The sequence below is a fragment of the Mus caroli genome, unplaced genomic scaffold (genome assembly GCF_978045245.1).
Source record: "Mus caroli unplaced genomic scaffold, Mus_caroli_1 scaffold_15, whole genome shotgun sequence".
Taxonomy (NCBI): domain Eukaryota; kingdom Metazoa; phylum Chordata; class Mammalia; order Rodentia; family Muridae; genus Mus; species Mus caroli.
The window spans coordinates 20,843,253-20,858,658 of NW_028227270.1; the positions used below are offsets into that span (position 1 = coordinate 20,843,253).

General features: G+C 43.3%; 1 protein-coding gene across 7 annotated transcripts in view; it reads left to right on the top strand.

Annotated features, from left to right (window-relative positions):
- The window catches only part of Ocln (occludin), a 57,213-nt gene that overhangs the window by 37,714 nt on the left and 4,093 nt on the right, over positions 1–15,406 (top strand). For all 7 annotated transcript variants that reach the window (XR_015045371.1, XM_021180864.3, XM_029468412.2 and 4 more), the window contains 4 exons: positions 2,040–2,188; positions 5,827–6,042; positions 8,218–8,389; positions 12,008–12,049. Coding sequence is in view for 6 of the 7 variants with exons in the window: in XM_021180864.3 (XP_021036523.1) it covers positions 2,040–2,188; positions 5,827–6,042; positions 8,218–8,389; positions 12,008–12,049 (579 nt within the window). In the remaining variant the exon portion in view is untranslated. The remainder of the gene's footprint in view (positions 1–2,039; positions 2,189–5,826; positions 6,043–8,217; positions 8,390–12,007; positions 12,050–15,406) is intronic.

The window sequence follows — 15,406 nt, forward strand, 5'->3', positions numbered from 1 at the left end:
TGAGTGAAAGGCCTCTAGGAGGTGGTTGCACTTGAACTAAGATTTGGAGTTCAATGAGGGATTAGCAGACAAAGAAAGGAGGAAGGGCATTCCAGGCTGTAAGGAGCCAGAAGGACTAGGGCTCTGGTAAAGTTCCTGTTGGAGGGGAAAGGAGGGGGAGTAGATCCAGGAGAAAAGTAAAACAAGGCTTTCAAGAAAAGGAAGCCTTTTTAAGTTCTGATGAGATCTCTAGAATAAGAACAGGCCTTTGACTTGGCAACCGTTTTGGCGGAGAGGGTGTTTGTTGTGTTCAGTTGTAAGGAATTCTGTGGGAGCCAAGAATGGTTCCCACCCGGGCCCCCTGTGGTGGAATCTGAGTACACTCCCTGGAAACCCACCTGCTGGTTTGGCAGTGGCCCTGAATTCCACTTTCAGAGAAATGATCCCGTCTCTCTCTAACCCTGAATATGAAACAATCAAAAACACCACATGCTCCCATAGCAGAGAACATAAGATGTAAGGCTCACGTATAGTAAGGGCATACCATGTATAGATGTATAGTAAGGACACACCATGTATGGATGTATATCGTTAGAACACACAATGTATGGATGTATTTAGTAAGGACACACCATGTATGGATGCAGATAATAATTGCAAGAGTATAAAATAGCAGAATCATCCAGTTACAAGCCTGCAAATTCTGTGGCAGAAGAAAAAAGCTCAATTGGATCCAAAGGATTTACTTGTATCCAGTATAGTAGGAGTTTGTTTTTTGTTTTTTTTAAAACTATGTTCAGAAGATGTGGTAGATAGGATACTTCATGTCCTTTAATTCTACAGATATTCTTATGATTAATTGCCCCCATTTTATGCAGATGGGAACACTGAGACCCAAAAAAATTGATGCCATTATTCTTTTTAAAGATTAACTTGTGTGTGTAAGTGTGCACACATGCATGCAAATGCCCACAGACAACGGGAGATTCTGCTCGATCCTTTAGAGGTGCTGTTAAAGGTGGCTGTGAGTTGCTTGACAGGGGTGTTGGGCACGGCACTTGGTCCCCTCAGCCAATCAGGCAGTGAGCCCAGGCTTCTCACATGGAAGGGGTGAGTGTAAGAAAGTTACTGTAGCTAATTACTTCACGTTATTCTATAACCTGAGCTAAATATTATATAGTTTATATGTGATAACTCCCCTCCCACTTATGAATGAAAACAAAGAAGAAAGGAAGAGACATGATTGTTCCTAGGTGTGGTGGAGGAGAAAGTTTGTGATATAGTGGAGATCATAGCCAGTGGCAGACACACCTGAAAGAATCTGGAGTCGCCATGACCCTGAACCATGTCCTGAGAGGAGAAGGGGAAGGGAGAGAGGGAAGCCAAGTAGAGCAGCCAGGAGGCCAAAGGTACAAAAGGAGGGACAGGTAACCCTAATGTCTGGATTACATAGGGAAGGGCCTCTGTGGCTGCAGAGTTCAGGGAAGAGGGTGGGGTATGCAGACCATACCCTGTAACAGGTAGGGACTGAGGGATGCTGGGAGAATCTGGAGGCCAGGTTCACTTCTTCTCCCAGGTTTGAAACATAACATTTACCCCTTTCAGTTCTGAGTGAGAAATGACAATGTCTCCTGGTGTACTGGCTGGTTTTGTGTCAACTTGACACAGCTGGAGTTATCACAGAGAAAGGAGCTTCAGTTGAGGAAATGCCTCCATGAGATCCAACTGTAAGGCATTTTCTCAATTAGTGATCAAGGGGGAAAGGCCCCCTTGTGGGTAGGACCATCTCTGGGCTGGTAGTCTTGGCTCTATAAGAGAGCCGGCTGAGCAAGCCAGGGGAAGCAAGCAAGCCAGTAAAGAACATCCCTCCATGGCTTCTGCATCAGCTCCTGCTTTCTCACCTGCTTGAGTTCCAGTCCCGACTTTCTTTGGTGATAACAGCAATGTGGAAATGTAAGCCGAATAAACCCTTTCCTCCCCAACTGCTTCTTGGTCATGATGTTTGTGCAGGAATAGAAACCCTGACTAAGACACCTGGGTTGATTTTTTTTTTTTTTAAGGTTAAAAATGTGTCTGCAGGCACACAGGACATGCCTCCACCCCCCTCTGACTATGCGGAAAGAGTTGACAGTCCAATGGCCTACTCCTCCAATGGCAAAGTGAATGGCAAGCGATCATACCCAGAGTCTTTCTATAAGTCAACGCCTCTGTAAGTAGCACTTTAATTTGATAACATTTGTCTAAATATGAATATTGGCCTATTGTTTTGTGCTATCCTCCCTTTTCCTTGTTAGTCAGAAGGCTGAGAAGTGACAATGCCATTGTCCTTTCAGATTTAATCTTTTCAGAAGTCCAAAGGCTTTTTCTCTATTTTTTTTTTTTTAAAGATTTATTTATCTTATGTCTGTGAGTACCCTATAGCTGTCCTTAGACACACCAGAAGAGGGCATCGGATCCCTTTACAGATGGTTGTGAGCCACCATGTGGTTGCTGGGAATTTAACTCAGGATCTCTGGAAGAGCAGTCAGTGCTCTTAACCACTGAGCCCATCTCTCCAGTTCCCAAAGTGTCTTTTAAAACCTAAAATCTGTTTAAAAATTCTGTCTTGCAACTGTGGGCTCCTGTAAAATAAATAATAAGTTAAATATTTACTTAACTTCAAGAAGGAAATACCAGGGCATAATCAAAGCAAAATCTAATATCTGGGATTCACTCATGATTTTCTGGGCTCCTCAAAGGGCTTGAGTCACTTCTCCAGCTCTGGCTTCTGCAGCACACAGAGCTTGTCTTAAGCTCAGGCAGGATCCACTCATAGGCTCTCTTCATGGTGCCAAGCTTCAACTTCTCTCTGCATGACCCCTTCAATCTCTGGCCTTTCACTGGCACTGAGGCTGTACCTTCACCTCTCACAGTGCCAAGCCTCAGCTGCTCTCCATGACCCCTTCATGCCTTCAAAACCAGTATCACCTAGGTGACTGCCTCTTGCACTAACAAGTTCCGCTACCAGTGTGAGGCACAGCCTTGGCCCCCTCTGGAACACAGCCTCTGTGTGCTGACTCTCAGGAAGCACACCCAGAGGATCTCACCTCAGCGGTGCTCATCTCTTCTTAGTCATCACTAATTTCTTAGCTTCAGCCAACCAGCATCATTTATCCCAGTAAAACAAAGGTTTTACTTTAGTGGTTCTGGTATTTTGTTAGTCACAGCTGAGTCTTCATCCCCAGCTGACCAGAACTACATTGTCCTCACACAAATGACCCACATCTTCTCATCCCTCTGAAACTTCCCAAGCCAGATCTCCATCGTCTGCCCTGCTCTCAACAATCTTAATTTTCAGAGCCACGACAGAACAGCTCACTGAGCTCTCAAACACTCGATGACTTTTCTAACCCAAAAATCTAAAATCCTTCCACAGTCCTCCGCAGAACACGGTCAGGTCTGCCACAGTAAGACTCCACCATCCTGGTATCACCTTGTCTTCGGGTTACTATTGCTCTGATGAAACACCATGACCAAAGCAAGTTGGAGGAAAGGGTTTGTTTTGCGCACAGTTCCATGTAACAGTTCATCTTCAAACGCAGTCAGTGCAGGAAGCTGCAGGCAGGAGCTGATGCAGAGGCCCTTAAATAGGCCAAACCACATCCAAAAGATTTTATATGAAGCCTGCCATGGCGGTACTTACCTACCATACTAGCCCTCGGGGGTATGGAGGCAAGAGGATCAAGAGTTCAAGGTTAGGCCGGGCGTGGTGGCGCACACCTTTGATCCCAGCACTCGGGAGGCAGAGGCAGGCGGATTTCTGAGTTCGAGGCCAGCCTGGTCTACAAAGTGAGTTCCAGGACAGCCAGGGCTATACAGAGAAACCCTGTCTCGAAAAACCAAAAAAAAAAAAAAAAGAGTTCAAGGTTATCTTCAGCTATGTTGTGAATTTGAGGGCCAGGTTCCATGACAGCCTTGTCTCAACAACAAACAAACTCCTTCAAAACAAAGGGTAAAGACAAAGTTTGGTTTTACTGCCTCAAAGCAGAAAGCACAGAGTGGCTGGTATTGTGGGTAGAGTGTCTAAGAGCTGGTTAATCATTGACACTCATGTAAGGTTAACATAAGGGTAGCATAACACATACAGCCACATTGAAGAAATAAGTCCTGCCCTCCCCAGTTCCCCAGCTACACATCCTTCCCAAAGTTTCAGAGTCAGTAAGAGCTTAAGTGTGGTTCGAATGCTCAGCAAAGGAGGCTGGAGCGATGGCTCAGCGGTTAAGAGCACTGACTGCTTTTCCTGAGGTCCTGAGTTCAATTCCCAGCAACCACATGGTGGCTCACAACCATTTTTTTTTTTTTTAAAGAATGCTGAGCTAAGGGTCTGACAGTAGTGAGGCCCAGGTGGCACTGGGAAACCAACCGTAAACCTAGAGATAAAACTTACCTTCTGGATTCTGTAGATTGGAAGCAATAGAGAGGGGAGAAAAAGCTTCAGTTACTTTTATTTAATACTTGGTCTGAAGAGAAAGGCTGATAACTTAGAATGTCTCTGCCATTTTGTTGTTGTTGTTGTTGTTCATTTTTGTTCTTTACTGTTTACAGAGCAACAATAAAACTGTTTCTGTTGCTCAGAAATAGCATGTGCCCGTCTCAGCCCTTTTTATTGCTGTTGGGTTTTGTTTTCATGCTCAGCAGCAGGAACATTATATGCAATTTAGCGTCTGATGCAACGTGAAATAATTATGTTAGAAACATAACAAGTGCTCTGGTAAGCCCCTGTTGCTTCTACATGGCTTTAAGTTCAACACAGAAGGAGTTAAAAGAATACTTAATAAACTCCTTCCCTTGAAAGGTGGGTGTCTTAGTCAGGGTTTCTAATCCTGCACAAACATCATGACCAAGAAGCAGTTGGGGAGGAAAGGGTTTATTCAGCTTACATTTCCACATTGCTGTTGATCACCAAAGGAAGTCAGGACTGGAACTCAAGCAAGTCAAGAAGCAGGAGCTGATGTAGAGGCTATGGAGGGATGTTCTTTACTGGCTTGCCTCCCCCGGCTTGCTCAGTCTGCTCTCTTATAGAACCCAAGACTGCCAGCCCAGAGATGGTCCCACCCACAAGGGCCTTTCCCACTTGATCACTAATTAAGAAAATGCCTTACAGTTGAATCTCATGGAGGCATTTCCTCAACTGAATCTCCTTTCTCTGTGATAACTCCAGCTGTGTCAAGTCAACTAGCCACTACAGTGGGTATTTAGATAGGGCCTCTCGGTGTAGCCCACTCAAGATGACACAATGATTCTCCCACTTTAACCTCTTGAATGCTGGGATGACAGGCATTCGTGACTACACTCAAAACTATGAAGCGTTTTAGTTTAAATTTTGTAATTTTTCAAACTTTCATCTTGAAAGGATAATCTATATATGTAACATAAAAATACTGTTGCAAAGAGCCTATCTTTGTTGGATAAGCTGAGTACACACACACACACCAGCATTCCTGGGGACTGGAAGAACCTGTAGAAAAGAATTGTCCTCATTATTTTCCTGACAAGTCTTTTGTTGAGTAAGTCTCTGGCACAGGGCAGATAAACACCTCTTACAGCTTAGTCTGAACCGTGAGCTCCACTTTACTTAGAAGTTTTAACATGGACTCCCCTCCTCCAGTCAGAACTTTAAAGCTGCTTGTGTGTTGGAAGGGTCTGAATTGGTGCCAGACTGAATGCAGGAATCTGCGCATCTGCTCAGGGTGAGCGCCCTCGACTGTGGGTGTCTCCTAGCCCTGTTCTTGCTGCCCTTTTGGTTGCAGGGTGGTGGCAGAGTCAAAGTGTACTCGATCTCTGAGTGGTGGCCTGTGTTTTCACTAGGGTGCCTGAAGTGGCCCAGGAGATTCCTCTGACCTTGTCTGTGGACGACTTCAGGCAGCCTCGGTACAGCAGCAATGGGAACCTAGAGACGCCTTCTAAAAGGGCTCCCACGAAGGGGAAAGCAGGAAAGGGCAAGAGGACGGACCCCGACCACTATGAAACAGACTACACGACAGGCGGGGAGTCCTGTGAGGAGCTGGAAGAGGACTGGGTCAGGTAAGCCCTTCTCCTCTTCTGCCCCTTAAGCATCTGGTTACAGGCCGGGTTTGTGGTTGTTGCCTTGGAAACTGGGGTCATGTTGTCATCTCATTTTTTTCCCTCCAGGCCTGGAGACAGTTTTGAGGATTTTGTTTTCCTTTGGTGCCCTTTTATAAAACAGAAGTGCAGGGCTCTGTTTGGATGGTAACCATGTCTCTCTCACACACTCTTCTCCCTGAAGTGGCTCTTCTACCAATCGACACTCAAGAAAGGCTTTCTAAGAAATGAAACATGAGTTTAGGGGAATTGTGTTGGACTGATAATAAAATTTCCAAGTACCCAGACTTTCCTGAGGCAGTTACTTTCAAGTTATGCTTTCATGGTAAGCCCAGAGATTCTTTTCAAGTTTAACCCAAAGAACTCTGGCATCAGCCTTGTAAGCAGTTGAGGTAACGGTTTAGTGCGTAGCTAAGGTGATGGTTTTTGTGTTGATGGCTTGCCCAGTGCTAACTATACAGGTGTGACAGGTAGGCTTGTCATACCAGGACCACAGTCACACCAGATTTTTCTTTTCTTTCCTTTCCCTCTCCCTTTCCTTTCTTTCTTCCTTTCTTTTTTCTTTTTTAGACTAAAACTCAGGACCTTTGGAAGAACAGTCAGTGCTCTTACCTGCTGAGCCATCTCACCAGCCCCCACATATGATTCTTATACCTTGTTTTCCTTACCCACAAGAGTCTTTTTGGCGTGGTCAATTCATCTATCTGGGATATATTTGTCTAACTTAAATAATGGAACATTTAACTGAATACTGAGAAATCGCCACATTTGTTTTCCTTTCAATCAAAAATATAATTTTCTCTCTGTAGAATGAAGACACCTTATTGACTACTAGAGCTAAGATTTAATTAAGTCTCATGCTCTGTGGAGCTTCATCGTCCTGTCAAATAGCTTCAAGAATTTTCCAAGTGGACATTTTGAGGTGTCAGCTTCATATGCAGGGAATAGCTGGCACGTTCACACATACACAATCCAGCACAGAATACTTATTACATTTTCTTTATTGGGGTGGGGCACTGTGTGTGCGTGTGTGTATGTGCGTATGGATGTATCTGTGTGTGTGTGTGTGTGTGTGTGTTCCCAGAGGACAATATGATGGAGTTACTCCTCTTCTGGCATTCAAATTCATGTCTTCAGGCCTGGAAGTGAGGCCTTCTGCCTGCTGATCTCCATGGCCTCAGAATTCCGGCATTAGTTCGTCAGACTTTCATGAGTTGCCAGTTTATTTATGCAGTGAATTTGTTTTTATAGGTGTGTGTGATTTAATGCTGGAGATTGAACCTAGAGCGTTGCACACACTATACACCCACTTTAGTGCTGAGCTACGCCTCTAGCCTCTGTGTGTGCATTTTTAATGCATACTTTTATAATGAAAGAACAAGATAAGCTCTTTCCACTTGGGAATAATAAGACCAAAAATAAATAAATAAGCTTGTCTGAAGATGGTAGGTGGTAGCAGGAAACAGCCACTCCCAGACAGCTGCTCTGAGGTAATCAAAACAGGCTTTGTGTCCAGCATGGTTTTAAGACTTTAAACCTAGGTGTTCTACCACGCTGTAGTATCATTAGTGAGAATCAATGTATTCTCATTAATTAAAATCTTAAATTTCATGACATTTGCCTTTATTTGTAAATATATGAGAAGTATTTATATAATATGAATGGTAACATAAAAAGAATAATCAGTGTGTGTGTGTATGTGTTACTATGGTTTAAACCCAGAACTTTGATTGTATACAGTGTAGGAAAATGGTCTGCCACTGAGCTTTTGAGGTCTAAAATCATTCCAGAGAGCTTGTCATTTTAGCAAGGGAGCACAGGACATTCCTTCTGACAAGCATTTGGCTTTGGTAGGGATGTGTTTAGAGGTGAGGGAGGCAGGGAATATCCACTCAGCTACTTCAGACTGAGCCCCTCTGCAGTGAATAGGTGACATGTGATGGGCAGCGTACCCTTACTTTTCTGTAATAGTTCTTAGTAGAAATTAATGGCACCCTACCTGTCTCCTAGGACACAACAGAAAACCAGAGGATATAATTTTATATTCCTTACCAGTGTGCTGTCTTTGAGGGAAAACCACTGGCTTTTAATATGTGCAGAGGGTACTCACAAATCATTTTCCCTTCTGATTCTCAGGGAATATCCACCTATCACTTCAGATCAACAAAGACAACTCTACAAGAGAAATTTTGATGCAGGTCTGCAGGAGTATAAGAGCTTACAGGCAGAACTGGACGATGTCAATAAAGAGCTCTCTCGTCTGGATAAAGAGCTGGATGACTACAGAGAGGAGAGTGAAGAGTACATGGTAAGTTGTCTGACTTTTCAGTTTTGTGTTTTGTTTTTCAAGACAGGTCTCACATACTTCCTGCTGACCTCACACTCAATATACATACCTGAGGATGGCACTGAATTCCTGAGACTTTTGCCACCATCTCCCAAATACTGGCATTTCAGACATGGGCCACCTTGTCTGGTTTCCAAACTCCTAAATGTTGGAATTCAAATCTCTCTCTCTCTCTCTCAATAAAATTTAGATGGTACAAAGCAATAGTCTAAATATATAAATATATCAATTCCTATTTAAAAGAACGTGACCATATTCATTTTTATACATATAAATACAATTCATTTTTCTTGTAAAAAAACCTCAACTCAGAACTGGAGATATGGAAGTGTATCCCTTGGGTGGGACTTGGTGTCTGTTGAATACTTTTAATCTCAGCACTTGGGAGGCATGAGTAGGCTCTCTGAATTTGAAGCCATTCTAGTCTACGTACTGAGTTCTAAGATAGCCAGGGTTACATGAAGGGCGGGGGTGAGGGTTGGGGTGGGCTGGTGGGCAGGCATGTGTTTTCTTCCTTAAATTTCTACCACATACCCCAGAAAAAGTTTGTTACCATGAGTGCCAGGAGTGTAGGTAGGCAGACACAATCTTCAATCAGGACTTGTTTTGAGCAGTTAAGAGCACTGGCTTGTCTCCCAGACTGGAGTTCACTTCCTAAGGAGCCACTACTCAATCTGTTATCTGTAACCCCAGTTCCAGGATTTCTGATGCCCTCTTCTGCCCTTCATAAAGACTGGACACAAGTGATATGCAGACTTACTGCAGGCTAAGCACCCATACACACAAAATCAAAATTCAAATTAAGGTGTGCATGTCTTTAATCCTATCACTTAGAAGGCAGAGGCAGGGGGATCTCTGAGTTGGAGCTCATCCTGTTCTACAAAGAGAGTTCCAGGACCCAGAGAAATCTGATTTTGAAAAAACAAAGAACAAACAAATAGAAAGGGAAGGAGAGGGAGAGGGAGGAGAGGGAGGAGAGGGAGAGGGAGAAATCAAAAGCAAGCAAGCATCATTAGATAGGCACTCAAACTAGTCACCAAAAATTGACTGGGCAAGGGCAAAGTGGAGTGCCCTCTTGTGTTAGGTTTTCAAGTACATGAGCAAATAACAGCAGGAAGGTTATCAAATTAGGGGCTTGCAATTGTCCAGCAGACACTGACTGGGGAAGCCTCTTTCAGGCTGTTGTTCCCCGCTGAGCTTTCTCTCCTGCTCACGGGCTTCCCATGGCTCAACTTCAGCTCCTGCTTCCCACTGCCAGAAAAGCTGACATTTTTCTGCCTTGGGGTAAACAGTGGTAGCCTCTGGATTCAGCTCTAGCAGTTATTAAGGACACAGCGTTGTTACTGGGGCTGTTTGGCTGTTCTCTTCTCTCCCTGCCGTGGAGTACGAGGTGGGTGAGTCCATTCTCAGATGAGGGGTTTTGGAGGACCCTTGACACAAACACGCTTGGGTCTGAGGGGAATGGTCACCCCTGCTTCCGGAGCAAGCATCACAGTGAGCTCAAACAGCATGTGGCAGTTTACCAATATAATGCATATTACAGTGGCTCTGATTGCTCCAGTTCTTGCTTAGGTGGTAGTATTATAGGCATGTGCTGTCTCACCTGGCTTCTTTTCTTCTTCTTCTCCTTCTTCTCCTTCTTCTTCTTCTTCTCCTTCTTCTTCTTCTTCTTCTTCTTCTTCTTCTTCTTCTTCTTCTTCTTCTTCTTCTTCTTCTTCTTTCTCCTCCTTCTCCTCCTTTTCTTCCTCCTCCTTCTTCTTTTTTCTTCTTCTTCTTCTTCTTTTGCAGAGATAGACAACACTTTAGGCAAGCTCCCTCCCACTGCTGCTTGAACACAGTGCTTGGCACAGCTTTCCTTCCATCTCCTTTACACAGAAGTAGCTTGTGGTTATTGTTCGGTATCAGTAATAAAAGTCTACTTCTAGTGACCCAGCGCCTGGTTCTGAGCACAGGCTGACCTTGAACCCTTCATGCTCCTGCCTCTGTCTACCAGTGCTGGGATTTCAAATTTGTAGCTATAGGATTTTTAATTTTATGATTGTATCATCCTTTACTGAAGGACATTTCTTTGGAAATAGTGCAATACGAAAAAGCTACTGGCGGGCTGGTGAGATGGCTCATTGGGTAAAAGCACCGACTGCTCTTCTGAAGGTCATGAGTTCAAATCCCAGCAACCATATGGTGGCTCACAACCACCCGTAACAAGATCTGATGCCCTCTTCTGGTATGTCTGAAGATAGCCACAGTGTATTTACATATAATAAATAAATAAATCTTAAAAAAAAAAAAAGAAAGAAAAAGCTACTGGCAAGCCTTTCAGGTTTGTATTTGTGTGTTCTTAGGTAGTGAAAACAAAAGCCAGAATGTGACACTGTTGATCCAGAGAGAGGGCGTGCATTTAAAACATTTCAGTTGCCCATCAGGATTGTACCAACCACATTTCCCCAGCAGTGTGCTAGGTGGCTCCTTTGACTGCCTTGGGTATTAGTAACTAAACCTTCCCTCCCCATCACTTTATATGCTCACTTCATAACCATTGAATACTTAACAGTTTTCGGTTGAGGAGATCTGCCTCCTTTATCTTTATCTTTTTTTTTTTTCCCCCAGAGACAGGGTTTCTCTGTGCAGCCCTGGCTGTCCTGAAACTCACTCTGTAGACCAGGCTGGCCTCGAACTCAGAGATCCTCCTGCCTCTGCCTCCCAAGTGCTGGGATTAAAGGTGTGCACCACCACTGCCTGGCACTACTGTACCTTGATTTATCTATTGTTTTACAGCTTCTATCTCATATTTTGGTAAACCTTTTTCAGTTCATTCAGCATTTATTAATCAGTTTTTGTGTATTTGATAATTTTATGTCCCTCCCTGCAGAGAACTCAAATTCTAATCAGGGGCCTGATATCTGAATGGCTTAGACAGTATGACTGACACTGTTCACATTATCTCTAGAAAGGACTGTTTGAGTAAATACTCTGAGAGGGAATTAAGGCAGTCAGATGCCTAGACAATTTAGGGGAGGCTTCATTGAGTTATGACTGGAGTGGGGCTGGAGAGATGGGTCAGCGGTTAAGAGCACTAATTGCTCTTCCAGAGGTCCTGAGTTCCATTCCCAGCAACCACATGGTGGCTCACAACCATCCTTAATGGGATCTGATGCCCTCTTCTGGTATGTCTGAAGACAGCTACAGTGTATTCATATACATAAAATAGATAAATCTTAAAAAAAAAAAAAAAAAGGGAGAGAATTGTATAGGAAGGATGTGTGGCTTTCACACGCCCTTTTAGGTACTTGGAAGGCCACAATCTCAACAACCAAGCCTTCTCTCTAGCTCCAAAGAACACTATTCTTTCTTTTTTGTTTTTTTTTTGTTTTTTTCGAGACAGGGTTTCTCTGTGTAGCCCTGGCTGTCCTGGAACTCACTCTGTAGACCAGGCTGGCCTTGAACTCAGAAATCCTCCTGCCTCTGCCTCCCGAGTGCTGGGATTAAAGGCGTGCGCCACCACGCCCGGCTAAGAATACTATTCTTGAGGGAGAAAATGCTTCAATAACCATTTTCTTTCTTTTTGTTTCTTATCCTTAGGCTGCTGCTGATGAATATAATAGACTAAAGCAAGTTAAGGGAGTAAGTATCCAGTTTTTTGTTTTTTGTTTTTTCTTTTGGTGTTTCTGAGACAAGGTTTCTCGGTGTAGCCCTGGCTGTCCTGGAACTCACTCTGTAGACCAGGCTGGCCTTGAACTCAGAGATCCATCCGCCTGCCTCTGCCTCTCTAGTGCTGGGATTAAAGGTGTGTGCCACCATGGCCGGGCGTAAGTATTCAATTTTGAGACTCTTTTATTTAATGTTTATAGTGACTATTCCTTTCTTGTGTATGCACACTGATTATAGACAAAGTCCCTGTCTTTTACCTCTGAGCATTATAACTGAGACGTTAGAACTTTAGCCTTATTTGTTTATACCGATTTTCTAAATACTTTTTTTGAGACAGGGTTTCACTGGATATCCCTGGCTAGTCTACAGTTCAGCTTTGTCGATCAAGCTTGCCTTTGTCTCTCAAGTGCTGGGGTCAGATGCAATGCTTTACCATGCGCAGCCCTAAAATCTTTCTTTAAAGTTGAAGTATATCTGTAAATACTGTGTAAGTCATAGTGGGAGGGTGGGTGAGTTTTCACAGAGTGACCTCAAACCTGTATTCTTGGCGCTCAGAAAAAGAAATACATTTTTTAGTAACCTTAATAGCTCCTCATTTTTATTCCTCTCCTGTGTTATGGGAAATATTAAAAAATGAACCTTCCAACTCTCCAAGGGCGGGACTACGCTCTCCTGTTGGCCCTTCAGCTCTCTTCCAGCCACACTGGACCACAAGGCTTCCCCCGCCCCTTAGTTTCTCTCACTACCACACAATGCCTCAGCATGGTCAGCCATCTCAACACCTAATTACCTGGTAGAATCAAGGCCCTTAGAGCTTAATTAACCCATCAGATTTATGTATCACTATAATTGCTATTTATAAGATGCCAATACGATAATTTTAGAGCCAGTTCATAATGATAAAAGCTTTATCCCAAAATTTCTAACCTTGTGAAATCATAGCGACTGTAGCTGGTAAGTGGACATGGGTTCATGTCCGCAGCCATCTTCCTCCTCTCCTCTCATCCCCTGAGACGCTGTCTGTGCAACTCTTAGCTCCGCCTCCCTTTTCCCTGTCCAACCACAGGTCTCCTCTGCACTAATATAATTGAACAGGGAAAATCCTGCAACATTCCTGTTCTTATACCATCCCCCAAAATTATACATTAGTCTTGACTATTTAAAATTACTTGAATAAAAAGAAATCATGGGCCTGGAGAAAGAAAGAAAAACAAAGATATATTTGTGCTTTTGTGTGTTTGTTATTCATTTCTTTTTATCACTATGTAGTGTTATGTTGTACAAAAATAGAATTTAATCATCTATTTTATTTTATTTTTTGGCTTTTCGAGACAGGGTTTCCTCTGTGTAGCCCTAGCTGTCCTGAAACTCTTTGTAGATCAGGCTGGTCTCAACTCAGAGATCTGTCTGCCTCTGCCTCCCAAGTGCTGGGATTAAAGGAATGTGTTGCTATGTCTGCCTATTTATTTTATTGTTAACGATTATTTGATTCCTTGGTTTTAAACGTTCACAAAGAATACAGCATCAGTGTGCACACATCTGAGAGATTTACATTTGTAAACTGTAGAATCATTAGGCTCATGTGGGTGCATGTGGGTGTATGTGTGTGTGTGGGTGTAGGTGTCTGTGGGTATGGGTGGGTGTGGGTTTCTATGTGTGTGTGTATGTCTTTGTGTGTCTGTGTGAGGGTGTGTGTATATATGTGTGTGTGTCGGTGTGGGTGTGTCTGTGTGTGTCTGGCTTCAGTAGATTCTGTCATACAGCCTTCCCAGGAGCTTATACTAGTTCACACCTTCACTGAGAATCTTGCTTTGTCCTTGGTAGCACTTGATATTACCAGGCACTGTTGTAACACTTTTTGTTTTCAAAATACTTAATGCTAGAAGTTTTTATTGTAATTACAGAGCATAATGATTTTAACTAAGATGTGTGTGTATGTGTGTGTGTGTGTGTGTGTTTCCTACTTTATTTTTTGAGATAGGGTCTTCTGTTGAATCTGGAGCTTGCTTTACTATTTTTGCTAGATTGAGTGACCCAAGATCCTTCTATCTCCTCCCCGACAGTGCCCCTCCCTCCAGGGCTGGGATTACAGCTACAGGCATCACACCTGGCTTCTTATGTGTGTGCTGGATATCAAACTCAGTCCTCCTGCTTTCAGTAATAGGCCCTTTGCATCAAAGCCCCTCCCCAACCCTTTAAATGAGTTTAAAGGAGTATATGGGGCAGAGGACCTGAGTTTGTTGTCCAGGATGCCCAAGGGGAGCCAGCACCCTCTTCTTACTTACTGTGTGTATGTATGAAGTTTGCATGTATGTATGGATGCGTGGAGGAGCATGTGTACCATGGCACAGGGGTGGACTTCAAAGGACACTTGCAGGAGTCCATTCTCTTTCCATTGTGTGGATTCTGGGGATGGAACCCAGATCTCAGAGCTCTGCGGCAGGTGTATTTATCTCCTGAGCCATCTTACTAGCAGCCCCTCAAATTTTTTTTTTTTTAAAGATAATTTATAAACACAAAGGTCAGCGAATTCTCATAGTGACTTAACATATTTTTAGAAATAAACATATTGTAAAAATCAGTTTAAAAGATATTACTGAGGAAAAAAGGCCATCTGCCTTTGTGGTCAGTGATAGTGCTCAGTACCTTAAACCATCTGCCTGTGTGGTCAGTGATAGTGCTCAGTACCTTAAACCATCTGCCTGTGTGGTCAGTGATAGTGCTCAGTACCTTAAACAGACTCATTTAGTACTCATTACTTCTTTATGACTAGTCTTTCCTTTTTTTGTTTTGTTTTGTTTTGTTTATCCTTGCTTTCTCAGGAGACCCATTTTTTTTAATTTAATTTTTTTTCATATAATTTTGATGTTTTCCCCTCTCTCCAACTCCTCCCAGATCCTCCCTACCTCTGTATTCACTCACCCAACTTGGTGTGTTCTCTTTCTCTAAAACAAACATTAGAAAAAAGGAGAAGGCTGGGGAGATGGCTCAGAGGTTAAGAGCACTGACTGCTCTTCCAGAGATCCTGAGTTCAATTACCAGCAACCACATGATGGCTCAAAAACATCTGTAATAGAAACCGATGCCCTCTTCTGGTGTGTCTGAAGAGAGCTACAGTGTATTTATATACATAAAATAAATAAATCATTCCTTGAGTGTAGTTAATATATCCAGTGACACTTCTAGAGTCTTACTTTATTTTTTATTTTTTTGTTTTTTCGAGACAGGATTTCTCTGTATAGCCCTGGCTGTCCTGGAACTCACTCTGTAGACCAGGGTGGTCTCGAACTCAGAAATCCACCTGCCTCTGCCTCCCAAGTGCTGGGATTA